The sequence below is a fragment of the Pantherophis guttatus genome, chromosome 1 (assembly GCF_059756535.1).
Source record: "Pantherophis guttatus breed Tessera chromosome 1, ASM5975653v1, whole genome shotgun sequence".
Classification (NCBI taxonomy): Eukaryota; Metazoa; Chordata; class Lepidosauria; order Squamata; family Colubridae; genus Pantherophis; species Pantherophis guttatus.
In genome coordinates, this window is record NC_142063.1 from 141,161,578 (window position 1) to 141,176,655 (window position 15,078).

Below are 15,078 nucleotides of genomic sequence, written 5' to 3' on the forward strand. Positions count from 1 at the left end.
AAAAATAAATTTAGAAAACTAGCTATAGCTCTCTAGTTTCATATGTGAGGTGATTTTTAAGCAGAGGGAAAGCTTCAATGATTGGGGAGAGAAATGAACTGAATGAAACAATTAAATTTTGGCATATGACAATAATTGGGTCAAATAATTAAATCTTGAAATGACCACAATTGGAACCAGAACTTTTGTTGGGCACATAAATGATATGTGACTGCTTTTACAACTTTTGTCATGGTCGTTAAACAAATAACAGTATCTTTAGAGCAAATCTGGCTTCCCCCTTGACTTTACAATCATATGACCTCAGGATGCTGCAACTGTCATAAATTGCATGCTGATTGCTGAGCAACCAAATTTTGATTATAGGACTGCAAGGATGTTGGAGCAGTAGTAAATGAGAAGTCTGGTCATAAGTCATTTTTTTCAAATAGTTGTTAAACAAATGGTCGTAGGTCAAGGACTACTTGTAGTTTCAAATATTATGTACATTATCATGTTCAACCTCAGGATGAACTGTAGATCTCTCTTCAGGCTTGGCAACTGGCTGATATTTATGATGGTTGCAGGGTCATGTGATCACCTTTTGCTACATTCTGACCAGCAAAGTCAATGGGGAAGGCAGATTCATTTAACAACTGTGTTAGTAACTTAACAACTGCAATGATTCACTTAACAACTCTGGCATGAAAAGTCATAAAATGGGGCAAAATTCACTTAACAGATGTCTCACTTAACAACAGAAATTTTGGGCTAAATTGTGATTGTAAGTCGAGGACTACCTGTAATAGAAATGCAAGTATATACAGATAGTATTCAACTTACAACAGTTTGTTTAGTGATTATTCAAAGTTACAACAGCATTGAAAAAAGTGTCTTGTGATCATTTTTCACAGTTCACTACCTTTGCAGCATCTCCATCATCATGTGATCAAAATTCAGATGCTTTGCAACTGATACATATTTTTGACCGTTGATGTGTTCCAAGGTCATGTGATCACCTTTTGTGACCTTCTCACAAGCAAAGTCAATGGGAAAGCCAGATTCACTTAATAGCTGGGTTACTAATTTATCAACTGCAGAGATTTACTTGACTCTGGCAAGAAAGGTTGTAAAATGGGGGAAAACTCAATGTCTTATTTAAGAACATAAATTTTGGGGTCAGCTGTAGTCATAAGTTGAGGAATGAACTTTGCCCTTTTTCTTCATTCTTAGTGTTCTTGTGCAAAGATCTGAACAAAAGCTATATAGTTGAATTGCACCTGCTCTGCTCTTCTTGAAATCTTTCCCTTCAAAGGAACTTTATCAGGGTGAAGAATGTACATTACTTTCCCATTCCCATTTTTTAAAAATCAAACGGTTTAATAGATTTTGGAGAAAAGAATATTGGTGAGATGACCAGAGTTGTGTGACTATGAGATGGGCAGCATGTAAAATAAATATATACTGTAAATAAAATATTTATTACAGGAATCAGTAGCCTGAAGCTCCAGAGCTTTTATAGAAACTCCTATAATTAAAGTAACTAACAAACTGCAGTATAAATTATAAAATGCCTTACAGTGCAAGTTGCAGCTAAGAAATCCTGAAACATTCTTCCCACAGTTAATGAAAATATTAAAAAATCCTGGCCCTATCCATGTGGCCTACTTTGGATCATCTTGCTTTCTTAAAAATAATATGTGCACCCCGATTACTAAAAGATTGCCAACTCTGACCCAACAATACAGAATGTTAAAGCAATTTATATCAAAGGAATGGCTTTTTTTCTGATTTTAGCTTTAACCTTTATTACTATATGAACTATTTTACAACATAGTATAGTTGGGGGGCCTTCTTTGCCCCTGTTGCTTACATAAAATTATAAGTAACAAAACAGGGCCTGGAGTTCTGGAATAGAATATGTTTCTCATTAAAAAATTATATTGACATAACTGACCAACAAAGCCTGTCAGTTTCTAAATAAACTAAGCTCAGTTGGATTGCACAAGCTAATTCAATTGACCATCCAAAAATTATTCCCAAACTCTATTATACTTGTGTTTTTTTTTTTAAAAAAAATACTACATTGGAATAGTATGAGTGAAAATAAAATGAATGTCTGCAGAAATACTCTAATCAAGACAAGTGGGAGTTTTCATGAACTGTCAGCTGTTAGACAAAACCAGAGCAAATGATACAATTTAGCACAAAGAGGAAATTGGGAAACAGTATCTCTATTTGTGATGCAGTAGCTATGTGTATTACGAAGAAATTTGTAGGAATTTTCTTAACTAGGCAGGTGCTGAGATAATTGGTATAAGAAAAATAAGTATGTTACATTTTTATACCCATTATTTGTGATAGACCTGCTTATAACATATTCTCTACTAGCATGAGTATACATTCAGATAACATGCTAAACCTTGAACTAACAAAGTACTGCTATTTGCTGGCTATGATATTGAATGGTGGGAGGACTGAAAAAGCCAGGAGGTACAAGAAATAAACTCTATGCTAATTGTAGGCTTAGGAAGATATAATGTGCAGACAGGACTATGGATAAGAAATGTGAAGGACTTCATCTCTTTTGTCTCATTAAACATTTTCATGCTGAAACTACCCTAATTATAGTTTTGGTGGTCACCAACCCAGTAACTTTACCAAATATTGCAGTTTTCAAATCACAATAAAAAACTCATTGAGTTCCAGAGTTACTACAGATAAAACAACTCAGTTAATGAACGATGATTAATTGCAGCTGAAACTGCTGGTTTTGTTTTTGGCAGTTTTTAAAATAATAAATAACACTTTACAGATGCTTTTTTAAACTTGTATATTCTTTTTAGAGACACTATCAGCTATTTAATTTATAAGTAGTTAACTAACTAAATTAGTGAACAGCTTAGTTTACAAGTTTAAAATAATCATTTCATAAATTCATTGTGCTATGTAATACAGCTATTTAAAAATTGTTTTGCTTCCCAATCCATGTAATTTATACAGCAACTTATATGACTTCGAACCCTTAAATTCAAGCATGTTCTCCTTTCTTTCTACAGTAACGGGGGGTATTACAGAAGAACAATTTCAGACACATCAACAGCAGTTAGTTCAAATGCAAAGGCAGCAACTTGCTCAGCTCCAGCAAAAACAGCAGTCTCAGCATCAATCCCAACAGACATATCCAAAAGCACAGGTAACAAACACCTTTCTTGAAAATTATTTCTCTTATTTTCTAGAAACCAATGTAGAACCAGTTCTGCTTTTTTAAAAAAAATTGCCTCCCATTTTTTGTCTTCATATCTACTTCAAATAGGCCAGTCTCTAATATACTTAACAATGCAACCAAAATAGAGTAGATAAATGCAGTGTTGTGGCAAAAAAGGACTGCCACAGTTATGCTTGTGTATTGATTATAGCCCATATGCTGTATGCATTGTTGATTATAAACCAATAGTTAGTGCTTGTGTTCTTAGAAAAATCTGTTTTCTTCTAATTCATAAAAATAACGTCACAATTCTTCCAAAGAGTAACTACTATATTGAGCTGATGGCAGCAAAAAACACCAGAGTCATGAGGGCACCTTAAAGAATAGCAGATTCACAGTGTTATTCTTTAAGGCATGAGCTTCCTTGGGCTACACTCTGTGGTGAAATAAAATAAATCTACTAGTTTGTAATGTAATACAGAACCCCAGTGATTTATTTATTAATATTTAGAATTTGACATTCATTTCTGAATCAGTTTTCCCCAAGCCCCTTTGTAATGTTGATTCAACATTATTTAAATAGTCTAATGTGAATTATTGCCTTTCTTTGAAAATTATGACATTATTAATATATGAACACAATGGACAAAATTTATTTTGAGTGTGTTGATATTTTTGCATTTATGTTAGTGGTTGCAATACAGCATGTTGTTCAAGTCTCATTCTTATCTGGGTTTCTTACCCCTATGTACACAAATGAAACTTAATGCTCTTTGGAAGGGATGTGGAGAAATTTCCATTTAAAGAAAGGTGCTTTTAACATTTCCGCACTGGACCACAACTTTTAAAATGGTAAAGGTAAAAGATAGAAAGCAAAACCGTTTAGCTTATTTAGTAGACAGAACCTAATCTGAAACCAGTGAAAGCTTATTTGTTCACTCAAAGCAGCCCCTTCCTCTTCTGCAGCCACACAGGTACTTGAAGTCTAAGAGTTAGAAGCAGATCTGTCATTAGGAGAACATATTTTGAGTCTGGATAATTTTTTTTAGTGTTTATATCAAGAATTAATTTGATGCTATCTTATAAAATTTGTAATTATGAAAACTGTTGTGTAAATTTCCCAGGGCTCAAGCACTTCTGATTGCATGTCAAAAACGCTTGACTCAGCCAGTGCCCATTTTGCTGCATCTGCAGTGGTGAGCGCACCCCCTCCCAATCGGGGTGAGGTGACAAAGGAACAGAGTGCCAGCCACAATATCAATGGTGTTGTTCAGCCAACAGGTACCTTTTTCTTCGTTGCATTATTTTCATGTTAGTTTTTAGCAAGATGTTGCTAATGCTTACTTTCTATGCAAGATCAATCTGAGAAAATGTTTGATAAGGCAATAATGGTGGCTTTTTTATTAAGTCATAGTATGGAAGACTTTGATCTTTTTATTATTTAATAAAAATAATAAAATTCTTGTTGGACTTCTTACATACTTTAAAGTATTAGTGTGCCTTTGAATTTAAGAGATGAGTTCAATAGCAATAGCACTTAGACTTCTATACTGCTTCACAGTGCTTTATAACCCTCTCTAAGTGGTTTACAGAGTCAGCATATTGCCCCCAACACACTGGAGTGAGCAGTGACTTAGCCTGCAGTACTGAATTTTAACCACTGCACCACCATGGCTCATAGCTTGCTCCATCCTGGTGCTCTTCCCATATGTGTTGCCTTATAATTTACGTCACTCTTAACACAATTTACGGAATATGCCATAACCAGAAGACATTAAGATGGGATGGTAGTCTTGGTTTTATTTCATGTATTTTATTTTACTTGAAACCTATTGAGTACATCTGTTTTGTTTTGAACAGCAACATCAAAAACTCTGTATTCCACCAATATGGCTCTGTCATCTAGCCCAGGGATCTCAGCTGTACAACTTGTAAGGACAGTCGGTCACACCACCACAAACCATTTAATCCCAGCATTGTGCACAAACAGCTCTCAAACACTTCCTATGAACAATTCTTGTCTCACCAATGCAGTGCACCTCAACAATGTCAGTGTTGTTTCTCCAGTCAATGTACATATCAATGCAAGGACTTCAGCACCATCGCCAACCGCCTTAAAACTTGCCACAGTTGCTGCCAGTATGGATAGAGTGCCAAAGGTGACTCCAAGCAGTGCCATCAGCAGCATAGCAAGGTGTGTGTCTCTTGGATATGAATAAAACAAGCTTCTGTGATGTCCCTTCTCCTTTTTTTTTTTTTTTTTATAGAAAAGTGGATTTACCAGCAAATCCTAATCCAAGAAAGGCTGAATTAAGTAATGATATTTGATTTGTGTATCTTGTTGGGAGAAAGTGTGTTTATGATCTACCCTCATAAGTGGAAGGCTAATTTAGCCAATTATTTTATATTACAAATTACAGGAAAAACCTGAAATCCTATAGGTTATGTATAAACCATGTATAAATCCTTCTGTGTTTCTACATTTATACATTGTTTTATCCTTCTAATGCAAATTAAGATTCTCTGATTTTTTTAAAATTCCCATTCTACATGTTGTGAGAGAAACCATTTGCCATTTGGAAAATACTGCATAAATTGTCATTTTCTTCCTAGTAAAGTTTTAGCTTTGTTGTGTTTTTAACATTTCTCAGATGATAAATATGAGAGATGCCGAGTTAACAAAATGTCAAATATTAAGAAATTATATCATGTAGCTCATTATTATAACTATATATATATTTATTCGCCCTTCTCTTTTCATTTTCAGAGAGAACCATGAACCCGAAAGATTGGGTTTGAATGGAATAGCAGAGACTACAGTAGCAATGGAGGTGACATAACCTAACACAGTAGCTCAATGTGTGCTGATGGTGTCATTTATATTCCAGCTGAATGCAAAACAAAACTCTGTGGATCACAGGGGATTAAAATGGACCTAAACGGACTATCATATCGTATATTAAGTCGATATATAATGTACATTTTGTAAAATTGGGAAAATCACTACCTTGTAAAATAGTTTATTTGTATCATCAATATTATTTCTGTTACTTGAATAGTAGATATTCATCATCATGCTTTTGCACTTGAATTTGCAACTGAATGGATTTAAAAATAATTCTTTAAATGGGATCATGAGCATGAAATGGGATCCTGCATCACTTGTTTTAACTATTTATTTTGCCATGTTTACATTTTGTATCTTGTAAAAAATAAATCCAACTTTGTGTCTAAAAAAAAGTTAAAGATTCATAGCTAGGAAAAATTCTTGTAATTTTTTTCTAAAGGAAATGTAAAGTTTTCACTTGGTTCATTTTGTTTCACAATTTTAGATGGACTTTTTGGTAAATACTTTAGTGGCATTTCACTGTCAAATATGAAGTTCAAGGCAAAATAGTATTTTCTATTACTGTGCAGGGGAAAGGGATGGATCGATACATGCAAATTTAATGTAGTAACCCACTTTTCCATATATTTTGAATGTATATTTCTATTTATAATACCAATTTATAAAAAATAATTACACAGAAAACCTGACTAGTACAAATTATGCATCTAGCACATATTAAACTGTGCAGATATGAAGAAAATTTTCAACTGATTATATTTTATCTGAAGTCTGCATAATTTAACCGGCTTTTAACTGTAACACACCACATAAATGATATTTTACCAGGTATGTATTGCATTATATATCATTGCAATAATTATTGGATGTCTAGATATCGAGCCATCCCAGGTAATGGGGGAGGGGGGAGGGTCATGGCAGATTGTCTTTCAATTTTGGAAAGTTTTCCTGTGGCTACAAGGCAAGTAACGGGTTGGAAAAAGTCTGACTGTAAGCGTTGGACACCTTCGTAGTGTAGTGTTTTAGTGACTTTTTTTATACGGTTCTTGTAAATTAGATACGTGTAGTGGTGTTTCAGAATGTTTGTTTATGCACTAGTTCAGACAACTTTCCCTGTTACTTGTTCTTGATAAGTGAAAACTGCAGGGAAATAAAAATACATATCAAAACATGGGCATCTTGCATACGTATTTATTTCACAACATGGAGAACAGTTTGTAATTTTTAGAAGCCAGCACTTATCAAACTGAGACACCAGCAATTTGGCATGTATATAGGTTCAGTACCACCTCAATAGAACAACGTCTCTAGAAGCTTCTGCAGGCATGTAACCTGGATCTGGAAGTGTGTGTGCAAAAACTTGATGGATGGAATTGGATGTTTATAACCAGCACTTGGGCTGTGTGTGTGATTCCCAGCATTGAGACCCGTACTTGTAAACATGGAACAAAGTGATACTGCTTTCTATGTGGTGAGCACTAGGCATGTACAGAACTCTATGGGCAGCTGAACTGGGACTTGAAACTGTTTAAAAAGTTTGAGTTTTCCTTCATTTGTACTTGATGTACATTAGTGCATATTGCACATATAATCGCTACCTCATAGCTGTAATTTATGCTGTACACGCTTTTGCATAATTATCTGAATGGAAATTTACTATTGATTATGTAAGTGGCAAAGGAATCATAACAATGATACTTTACTAATTTTAATCTATCTTCCTCCAGTTATATTTTTGAAGTGAGTCTGAACATATTTAAAGTAAAGAGAAACATGAATTTGGCTTCTTTAGATTCAATTTAATTTTATTACTGATTTTTATGTTGTGCCTCTTTTAAAAGGATAAATCGTGTGTATACCATGTTATTAATACTTTCATTGGTCGTTATTATATAAAAAACTGCCTCTTTTAAAGTAAAATGGATTGAGCCTTTTTGCTTCTTGGCTATCAGGGTTTTTCAAAGATTAAAAAAGTAGTCAGAGAATATTAGCTAGTGAATTTTTTTGTTCCATGAAGTCAAAGAGTTAATGATTGCATTTGCATACCAGTATAGTATGCTTTAACACTACACATTTGCTCAGGAAATACATTCTAGGTAACTATGGCTGATTTTTATTTCTCAGTCATCTTCCTAAAAATTAACCTTTAAAAAGGCCGAGGACAGTATATGTGAAGTGAAGCAAAGCTACACAGCATGCATTGGATGGAAAAAAAGACACTTGGTTATTCTTTAGCTACAGGTTTACCCATGATCTAATTTGAATCAATAAAAATAATTTACTAATAGCAAATGCTCCAAGTCTTCTGACACATAGTGTCTTTGGCCCTTGGTAATATTTTCATAAAACAATATTTTGTTATAAAATATGTGGACACTTTGAAAAACCAAGGAGTCTGCAGAAGTGACTTTGTACTGTTGAGTTGTATAGAAAAGTAACGAAACAACATAACAGTTGTAAATTAATGCTGCAGAAGATTAACTTGAGATAAGCTGTTTAGTTCACATTTTTTGTTTCCTGCTCCAATCTAGACTCTGGGCAGCACACAACAGAGACTAAAAGAAATCCCCTAGATGGCTATCAGAAAATTTAACCCTTGTTAAAAGTACAGTGGAATAGTATTGTTTTAATAGCTGTGTGAAATACCACAAAGGAAGAGGCTGCTAAAATTTCCAGAGACAATGAGTTCCAAAGTACAGGGCCAAAACAGAAAATGCCTGCTGCCTGGTTCAGGTCCATCTCACCTTATCTAGTTAGGAGAATATTATTCTCATCTTTTTGCAGGATGGACACATTCAACCTTGACAAACAACACCTGTTCCTACATCCCACAGAGTTCTGAATCAATGTTTTGAAAGCCCGGCTGGTAACCTTGAAGCAACTTTAGCAGTAGTGTTATTTTACTACAGCAGGATTGTACTGTTGGCAATTTAGCCACTGCATTTTGGACCAGCTGAAGCATTTAGGTAATCTCTGAAGGCTGACCCACATAAAGCATTAAAGCATTCCAATTCAGTGTTGGTCAAAATATGGGTTACATGGCCAGGTAGGATTGTAATTGTAGGCAAAGCTTGGCAAAAGCCCCATAGCCTCCACCTGTTGCTCAAGCAATACCTACAAGTCAAGATCATGAACCAATGCCCTTAGAGACAGTGCCATTCTACCCTATCCAGCAGTGTTCCTGGATGTTTATTGCTGTAAAACAATTTGGTTTTGGATTCAGTCTAGCATTATTTTGCTCCATTCAAACCCAGGTGCCAAGCTTTCTATGGCATCCTTGCTCTGGCCTGATCTTGGATGTAGGGTCTTAGATGCTAAATAGCTTGGGGAAGAGCACTGAACTCCCTGGTACCCCGAATTGAAACAACTGGAGCTGAAACTTGAAGCAGTGTTTCTGACTCCCTAGTCTTGTATGCAGCCTGGCAAGATACCACAAGCCAATAGTATCAGATGCCACAGAGAGATCTTAGAGGAGTAATGAGGTGCACTTTCCCATCAAGGATCCAGGTGAGGGTCATCCACCAGAGCAATCAATTTTTTTTTTGGTCCCATGATAGATAACCCATTTCTTCTAGGATTATCTGTAGCTAAGCCACCAGGAAAAGTTGGACACCAAGCAGAAATGGTTAAAGACAGCTGTTACACATAGGGCTTCTTCCAGAGAAGATATACAACCTCTTCTTTTAAGATACATGGCATGGTTCTCTCAAACATTTGAAATTTTCTTAATCCAATCACTTGCACTCTGCCTGGCTGTCCAAGGAAGGCACTGAGGACATGGTTTAAGGTGCACAGGTGGCAGAGTTTGCACCACAGAGAACCTGAGCCTATTCTCAAGCTCAAACAAAACCCAGCTAACAACACAAGATTTTGCTTTGCTCACCACAGTGGATTCTGTCCACTGGCAACTAGCCCAGAGTGGGTATCAGCTATATTATTCATTAAAAAAACCTTTAAAAGAATTTGGTACATCAGCAGTGCCTTATCTCACTCTTGCTAAATGGGCCCAGGTCATTTTGAACAGGGCTGCCTGTTGGGACTTCATGGATGTAATAAGTGCAGGAAAAGAAAAACTGCCCTGTTCTTTTCATCACTATGTAGGTGATTTCTCTGGGAAACTTCTGTCACGTTGTGACTGCCAAATTCAAATCTGGCATTATATCAAGAGTAGAAAAAAAGCAAAATATAATTGAAATAATCTCTATAATCGATAAGATGGAGATAATTTGATGTATTAGTATCTTGTCAGCTAGTGAAACTATTTGTGCAAACATATCTACTGAGTTCCAGAAAAGAATACGTAATATCCTCTGTTGTCCTATAATCAGTATTCTCTAGATCAGCCATTATACAATGGTAGTCACATTGACTAAGGGCATTCTAAAAATTCACAGAGGCAGTCTTTTCATCAGGGCAGCCAAGTTTTAAAAATAGTTTCAAGCTTCTGAACTTACTGTTAATAGTATCGGTTGTACTAATGAAGGACTATAGTTAATGTACGCTAAAAAATTTAGTTCAATTATTTTTTATTTAATAAGAACATACACACACAGAGAGAGAGGGGGAGGGAGAGAGAGTGTCAAGAAAAAAATACTAAAGTGCTATAAGGAAAAAGTGAAAAAATATGAAAAAAGAATCTTATGCCATTATAATAAACAGTTACAATTCTATATATACTTGTCTAATGCAAATATTATTCAAATCATATATTTTAAAAACATATTTAGATTTAGTTCAATTCTTGACATCTCAGTTAACTACTGATCATTTCTGAAAGACAGTCATTTAGACAAGGAATTGGTTCAAGTGAACCAGTGGTTTTGTTTGGTAACATTCCATTATTTATCTAAAGCCAAAAAACATAATTATTATGGAGTTTGGGTGCTATAGACATTGTAAGAGATAAAATATCTCAATTGCCTGAGGATTAGACTAGGCCAATGTAAGCTCAGGACAGGGATGTAAAGAGTATGAAGTTACTATCAATAATAAAGATTCTTGTGAATTGGACCTAAAATCTGTAATTTAGTAATATTATAAAATTTACTTATAAAATAGAACTATTGGTACTGATTTTTCTGGTCCCTGCCTGCTGACCCATCCAGATTTGCTTGTTCTGTAATTCTTCAGCTGAGAACTGAATGAGATGCAGTGCAATACTTCGAAGGAAGATGGCTTATTCATCTTGAGCAAGAAAATCTGAAGTGGAATTCAGGTCATGGTTAGAAGCCCAGATTAGGCAGAATTTCTGGTCAAAATAAAGCTTCTATTTCATTAGCATGGATCCAAGTAAAAGTATTCTTTGTATCCTAAAACTCAACACAAGAAGACTGGATGGATGGAATCATGCATTTGCTATATATCTTCCAGCTTTTATGTCAGCATGTTGAGTATCTAATGCTAATGTCTTTCTGACATCTGAGACACACACAAAAATGCACACATACATACCTTGCAAGAAATAGTTTAGTCAACAAGTTGGATTTAATTCCTGGTGATTATGTGGACCTATGCTTATCAACTTGTCCTGACTTAATAGCACAGAGTTCTTCCACATTTGATTCCATCCATCCACTATATTTTTCATCTTCTGCTTTTCTAAATCTTTCCAAACACTATCATTTATTTTTAGAATTAATCATTTTAGCATAGCTGCTAAATGATAATTACTGCTTTTATACAGCAGTATCACAATTCTATAATCACTGCAAATAAAAAAAATATGTTTTTACAAACCTAGAAGTTGTGTTTCCAAAATTTTAATTGATTGATAGAAATTAATATAGTTTCAATAATTATTAGTAATATCCATTAATAAACAATAAACACCTTTACCTAATCTAAAAATATATTGCCTTGTCTTCAACATGCCATGTACATTAGCTCCAAATATTTTTTAAAAAATACTTCAACATGGCTTGCAATTTAGAAACATTCTGTAAGTTAAAAACCTAGGAAATCTCTGAGTAAAAACCATTATTTTTGGAAAATCTTATTTTGCATTGGCATCAAATGATTACAATACGAAATACTGTGAATGTGAAACTTGCAACAGTTCTTTCCATCTCAAATTTAATGCCGTAAGCAGCTGAGAGTTTTGAATACCGTTGAAGGTCATCCCTTAGCAAATAATTGAGGGATGAATACAGTAATAGCCAATCATGAAGCAGTGCAATATTCTGAGAATTAATTAAGAAATGTACAAATGTCACCAAATTCCAAAATACTTTAAAACAACCTTTATAATGTGATGAGAACAAAATGTTTTGTTCTTTAACAGTTATAAATGATCATGGGAAAATCTGGCAATGCAAAACGTAAGAGCTTGGCTATTTGCCTTTTAGATTTGGCCCAAAACAACCCAAATTCTTAAACACAATCTTATTTGCACTCTTAAAATAATCTGATAAATGCAAACTGATGCAGAAATTTATGTATAATGCTAATAGACCATTTTATGTAGGGAATCATTCTGGTTTATCTTGACTTTATTGTATGAAGCCATACAAACCATGGGTTTGCTTATTAAACATTCTCAATAATTTTTTCCTTTCACGGCAGAAGTTAGATTATCATACAAGTAGTCTCATCTTACAATAATTGATCCCAAAATTTCTGTTGCTAACTGAATTGAGTTTTGCCTCATTTTATAACCTTTTTTGACAGTTGTTAAATGAATCACTGCCCCATTGACTTTGCTTGTCAGAAGATCGCAAAAGGTGATCACACAACCCCAGGACACCGCGACCGTTATAAATATGAACCAATTGCAGAGCGTCTGAATTTTTATCAAGTGACCACAAGGATGCTGCAACAGTCATAAGTTTGAAAAATGGTCATAAGTCACTTTTTTCAATGCTCTATGTTCCTATATCATTTTCTTGTGTTTTAAGTATCATAGAAGATACTGTGATCACATGGGTAGTAAAAGGGAAATCTGATCCTGTATCTCTCTCATGCCATTTCTTCCTTATGACACTAGTAGTCTATAGTCCAGGTATGCAGTCCTGAACTTATTTACCTATGAGATAGCTCTGTTGAGCCCCATAGAGTTTGTTTTTAAATAGGACTGAAAATTCTGGGTGTTTTGCTCAGCTTTTAACTGTGAACACTTTAAAAACAGATTAAATTTCCTCTTCTTAAATTTGGTTTGGTTTGGATGAGGATGGACAGTCTTGAAATTAAGAATCTCTTTTGAATCCGATTACAATCCAATATGTATAAACTTCCTTGAAGACAAATCTTCCTGTGTTCAAATGACGCTTACTCCTAGATACATATTAGTGAACTATATTTTAAAAAAAAAACACACATACACATATTAATTCTTAGTTAGCTGGATTAACCTAATTGCTTGGGTTCCCACAATTTAAGAAACCATAAATTAGCCAGCCTAAACTGTTGTTCCAACTCAGTAGGCTTGATTGAATATCAGACTGCAAAAAGATGTATTGTTTCTAGTGATCAGTAGACCCCCAAATCTCTATCTTCTTACCTATTTAAATGCTATATCTGTACATTGTAATAAACCGGTTTATTTAACCATGATTTATAAAATAATTGGCAGTTCATATAGCATACTAAATCATAAAACATAGTTTACAAGCCATTAATGACTTTGTTCTTATGACATGCTGAGACACAAAGAAACCACCTTATGATTTATCATGCTGTATGAATCCAGCCTCAGGGTAAAAAGTAATACTTTACATATTTCAACAGGGTACATAACAATTCAAGAGATAATTAAAAGATTAAAACTCGAAAGACAACCAATCATTGCAAATGATCACATAATAAACTACAAATCTACAATAACTAATTAAAACTATTTAGTATTAAAATTAATAATACATGGAACCTCATACCGTAGCAAATAGCTGTACAATCTGAATAATGAAAAAATCCATGAACAATAAAATTGTTAAAAGTTTAGATTTCAGATTTTACAATATCATCCTATCTGTGGTCACCATTTGCTGTATTCTGACTGAAATACATTTTCAACTCTTATTTAAGATGTGATAATTGATAGCTGCTCAAAGAGCCTTAAGATGCTCATTCCATAGTCTAGAAGCAGGTTCTGGAAAGCCCCAAGACATAAGGTCTCAGGGGAAGTAAGTCCCAATCCAAACCACTTGTCAACCTCCCTGAATGACCTGAAATACCAAAAATAAGAAAGAGATAAGGCAGGATTAGGTCATAAGATCCTTAGAAATAAAACCAAGAATTTGCATATGTTGGACCTTTGCTCTTATAGGAAGCCAACGAATGGAATATTTTTCAAGGAAAAGGGTACCAGAAATCTCTCAAATCGATTGAAGCAATATCACTTGCTTTAGGCCAAATTAATGATCTTTTTTTTCTTTGTTTTTATTGGGAATGGATTTTTAAGTTAATTGGAAGAGCAAGAAGGAACAAAGAGAAGGAATAAGCAAGGAGCAGCAAGGAGAGCCAGTTTGGTCTAGTGGTTAAGGCATACATACATACATGCATGCATACATAGATAAGTCTTTTCAGGAACTGGAGCCAATGTGGTGGGAGGTTAGAGTAAACCTTGCTCTCATTTTTTTCCCGTATGATGGAATGTTATAAAGGGAAGAAACAAAATGTGGTATACTGGAGAACTTTATTTCATATCTGATCCAGTTTCTCTTCTTGATATTCCACAGGCTACAAGGGAGATTAATCTCAAAGTAATCCTCTTTTGGGTTCAGATTAAACATATCTTCCAGAGACAGTTAAGTAGCCCAGTGGCAAATTTGGAAACAAGGTGTGTCATTAACACACTTCATTTCATTGTATCCACAAAAATGGCCAATGACCTGCCTTAGTAGGTTGTGGGCATCTGACCTTCCAAATCCGCTGCCATAATAAGTGTGGCAAGTCATAAAACAATTTATTACTACAAAGAGTGGTCCCCATTAAGCCTATTTAATATCACCTGTAGTGGGGAGTCCATTTCCAAACCAAACATTGGCGCATGGTCACATACTACTTTTTTCCCCCAATGAACATCTCTGAAATGCCCAGGCACATTTTG

At 34.6% G+C, this 15,078-nt stretch overlaps 1 protein-coding gene across 1 annotated transcript in view; it reads left to right on the forward strand.

The window, feature by feature from the left end:
* Window positions 1–7,206, forward strand: part of EPC2 (enhancer of polycomb 2) — a 66,755-nt gene extending 59,549 nt beyond the window's left edge. Inside the window, exons 11-14 of the mRNA XM_034424855.3 lie at window positions 3,039–3,175; window positions 4,312–4,468; window positions 5,048–5,381; window positions 5,955–7,206. Of these exons, the coding sequence (XP_034280746.1) occupies window positions 3,039–3,175; window positions 4,312–4,468; window positions 5,048–5,381; window positions 5,955–6,027 (701 nt within the window). The 3' untranslated portion in view covers window positions 6,028–7,206. The remainder of the gene's footprint in view (window positions 1–3,038; window positions 3,176–4,311; window positions 4,469–5,047; window positions 5,382–5,954) is intronic.
* The last annotated feature ends 7,872 nt before the right edge of the window (window positions 7,207–15,078 follow it).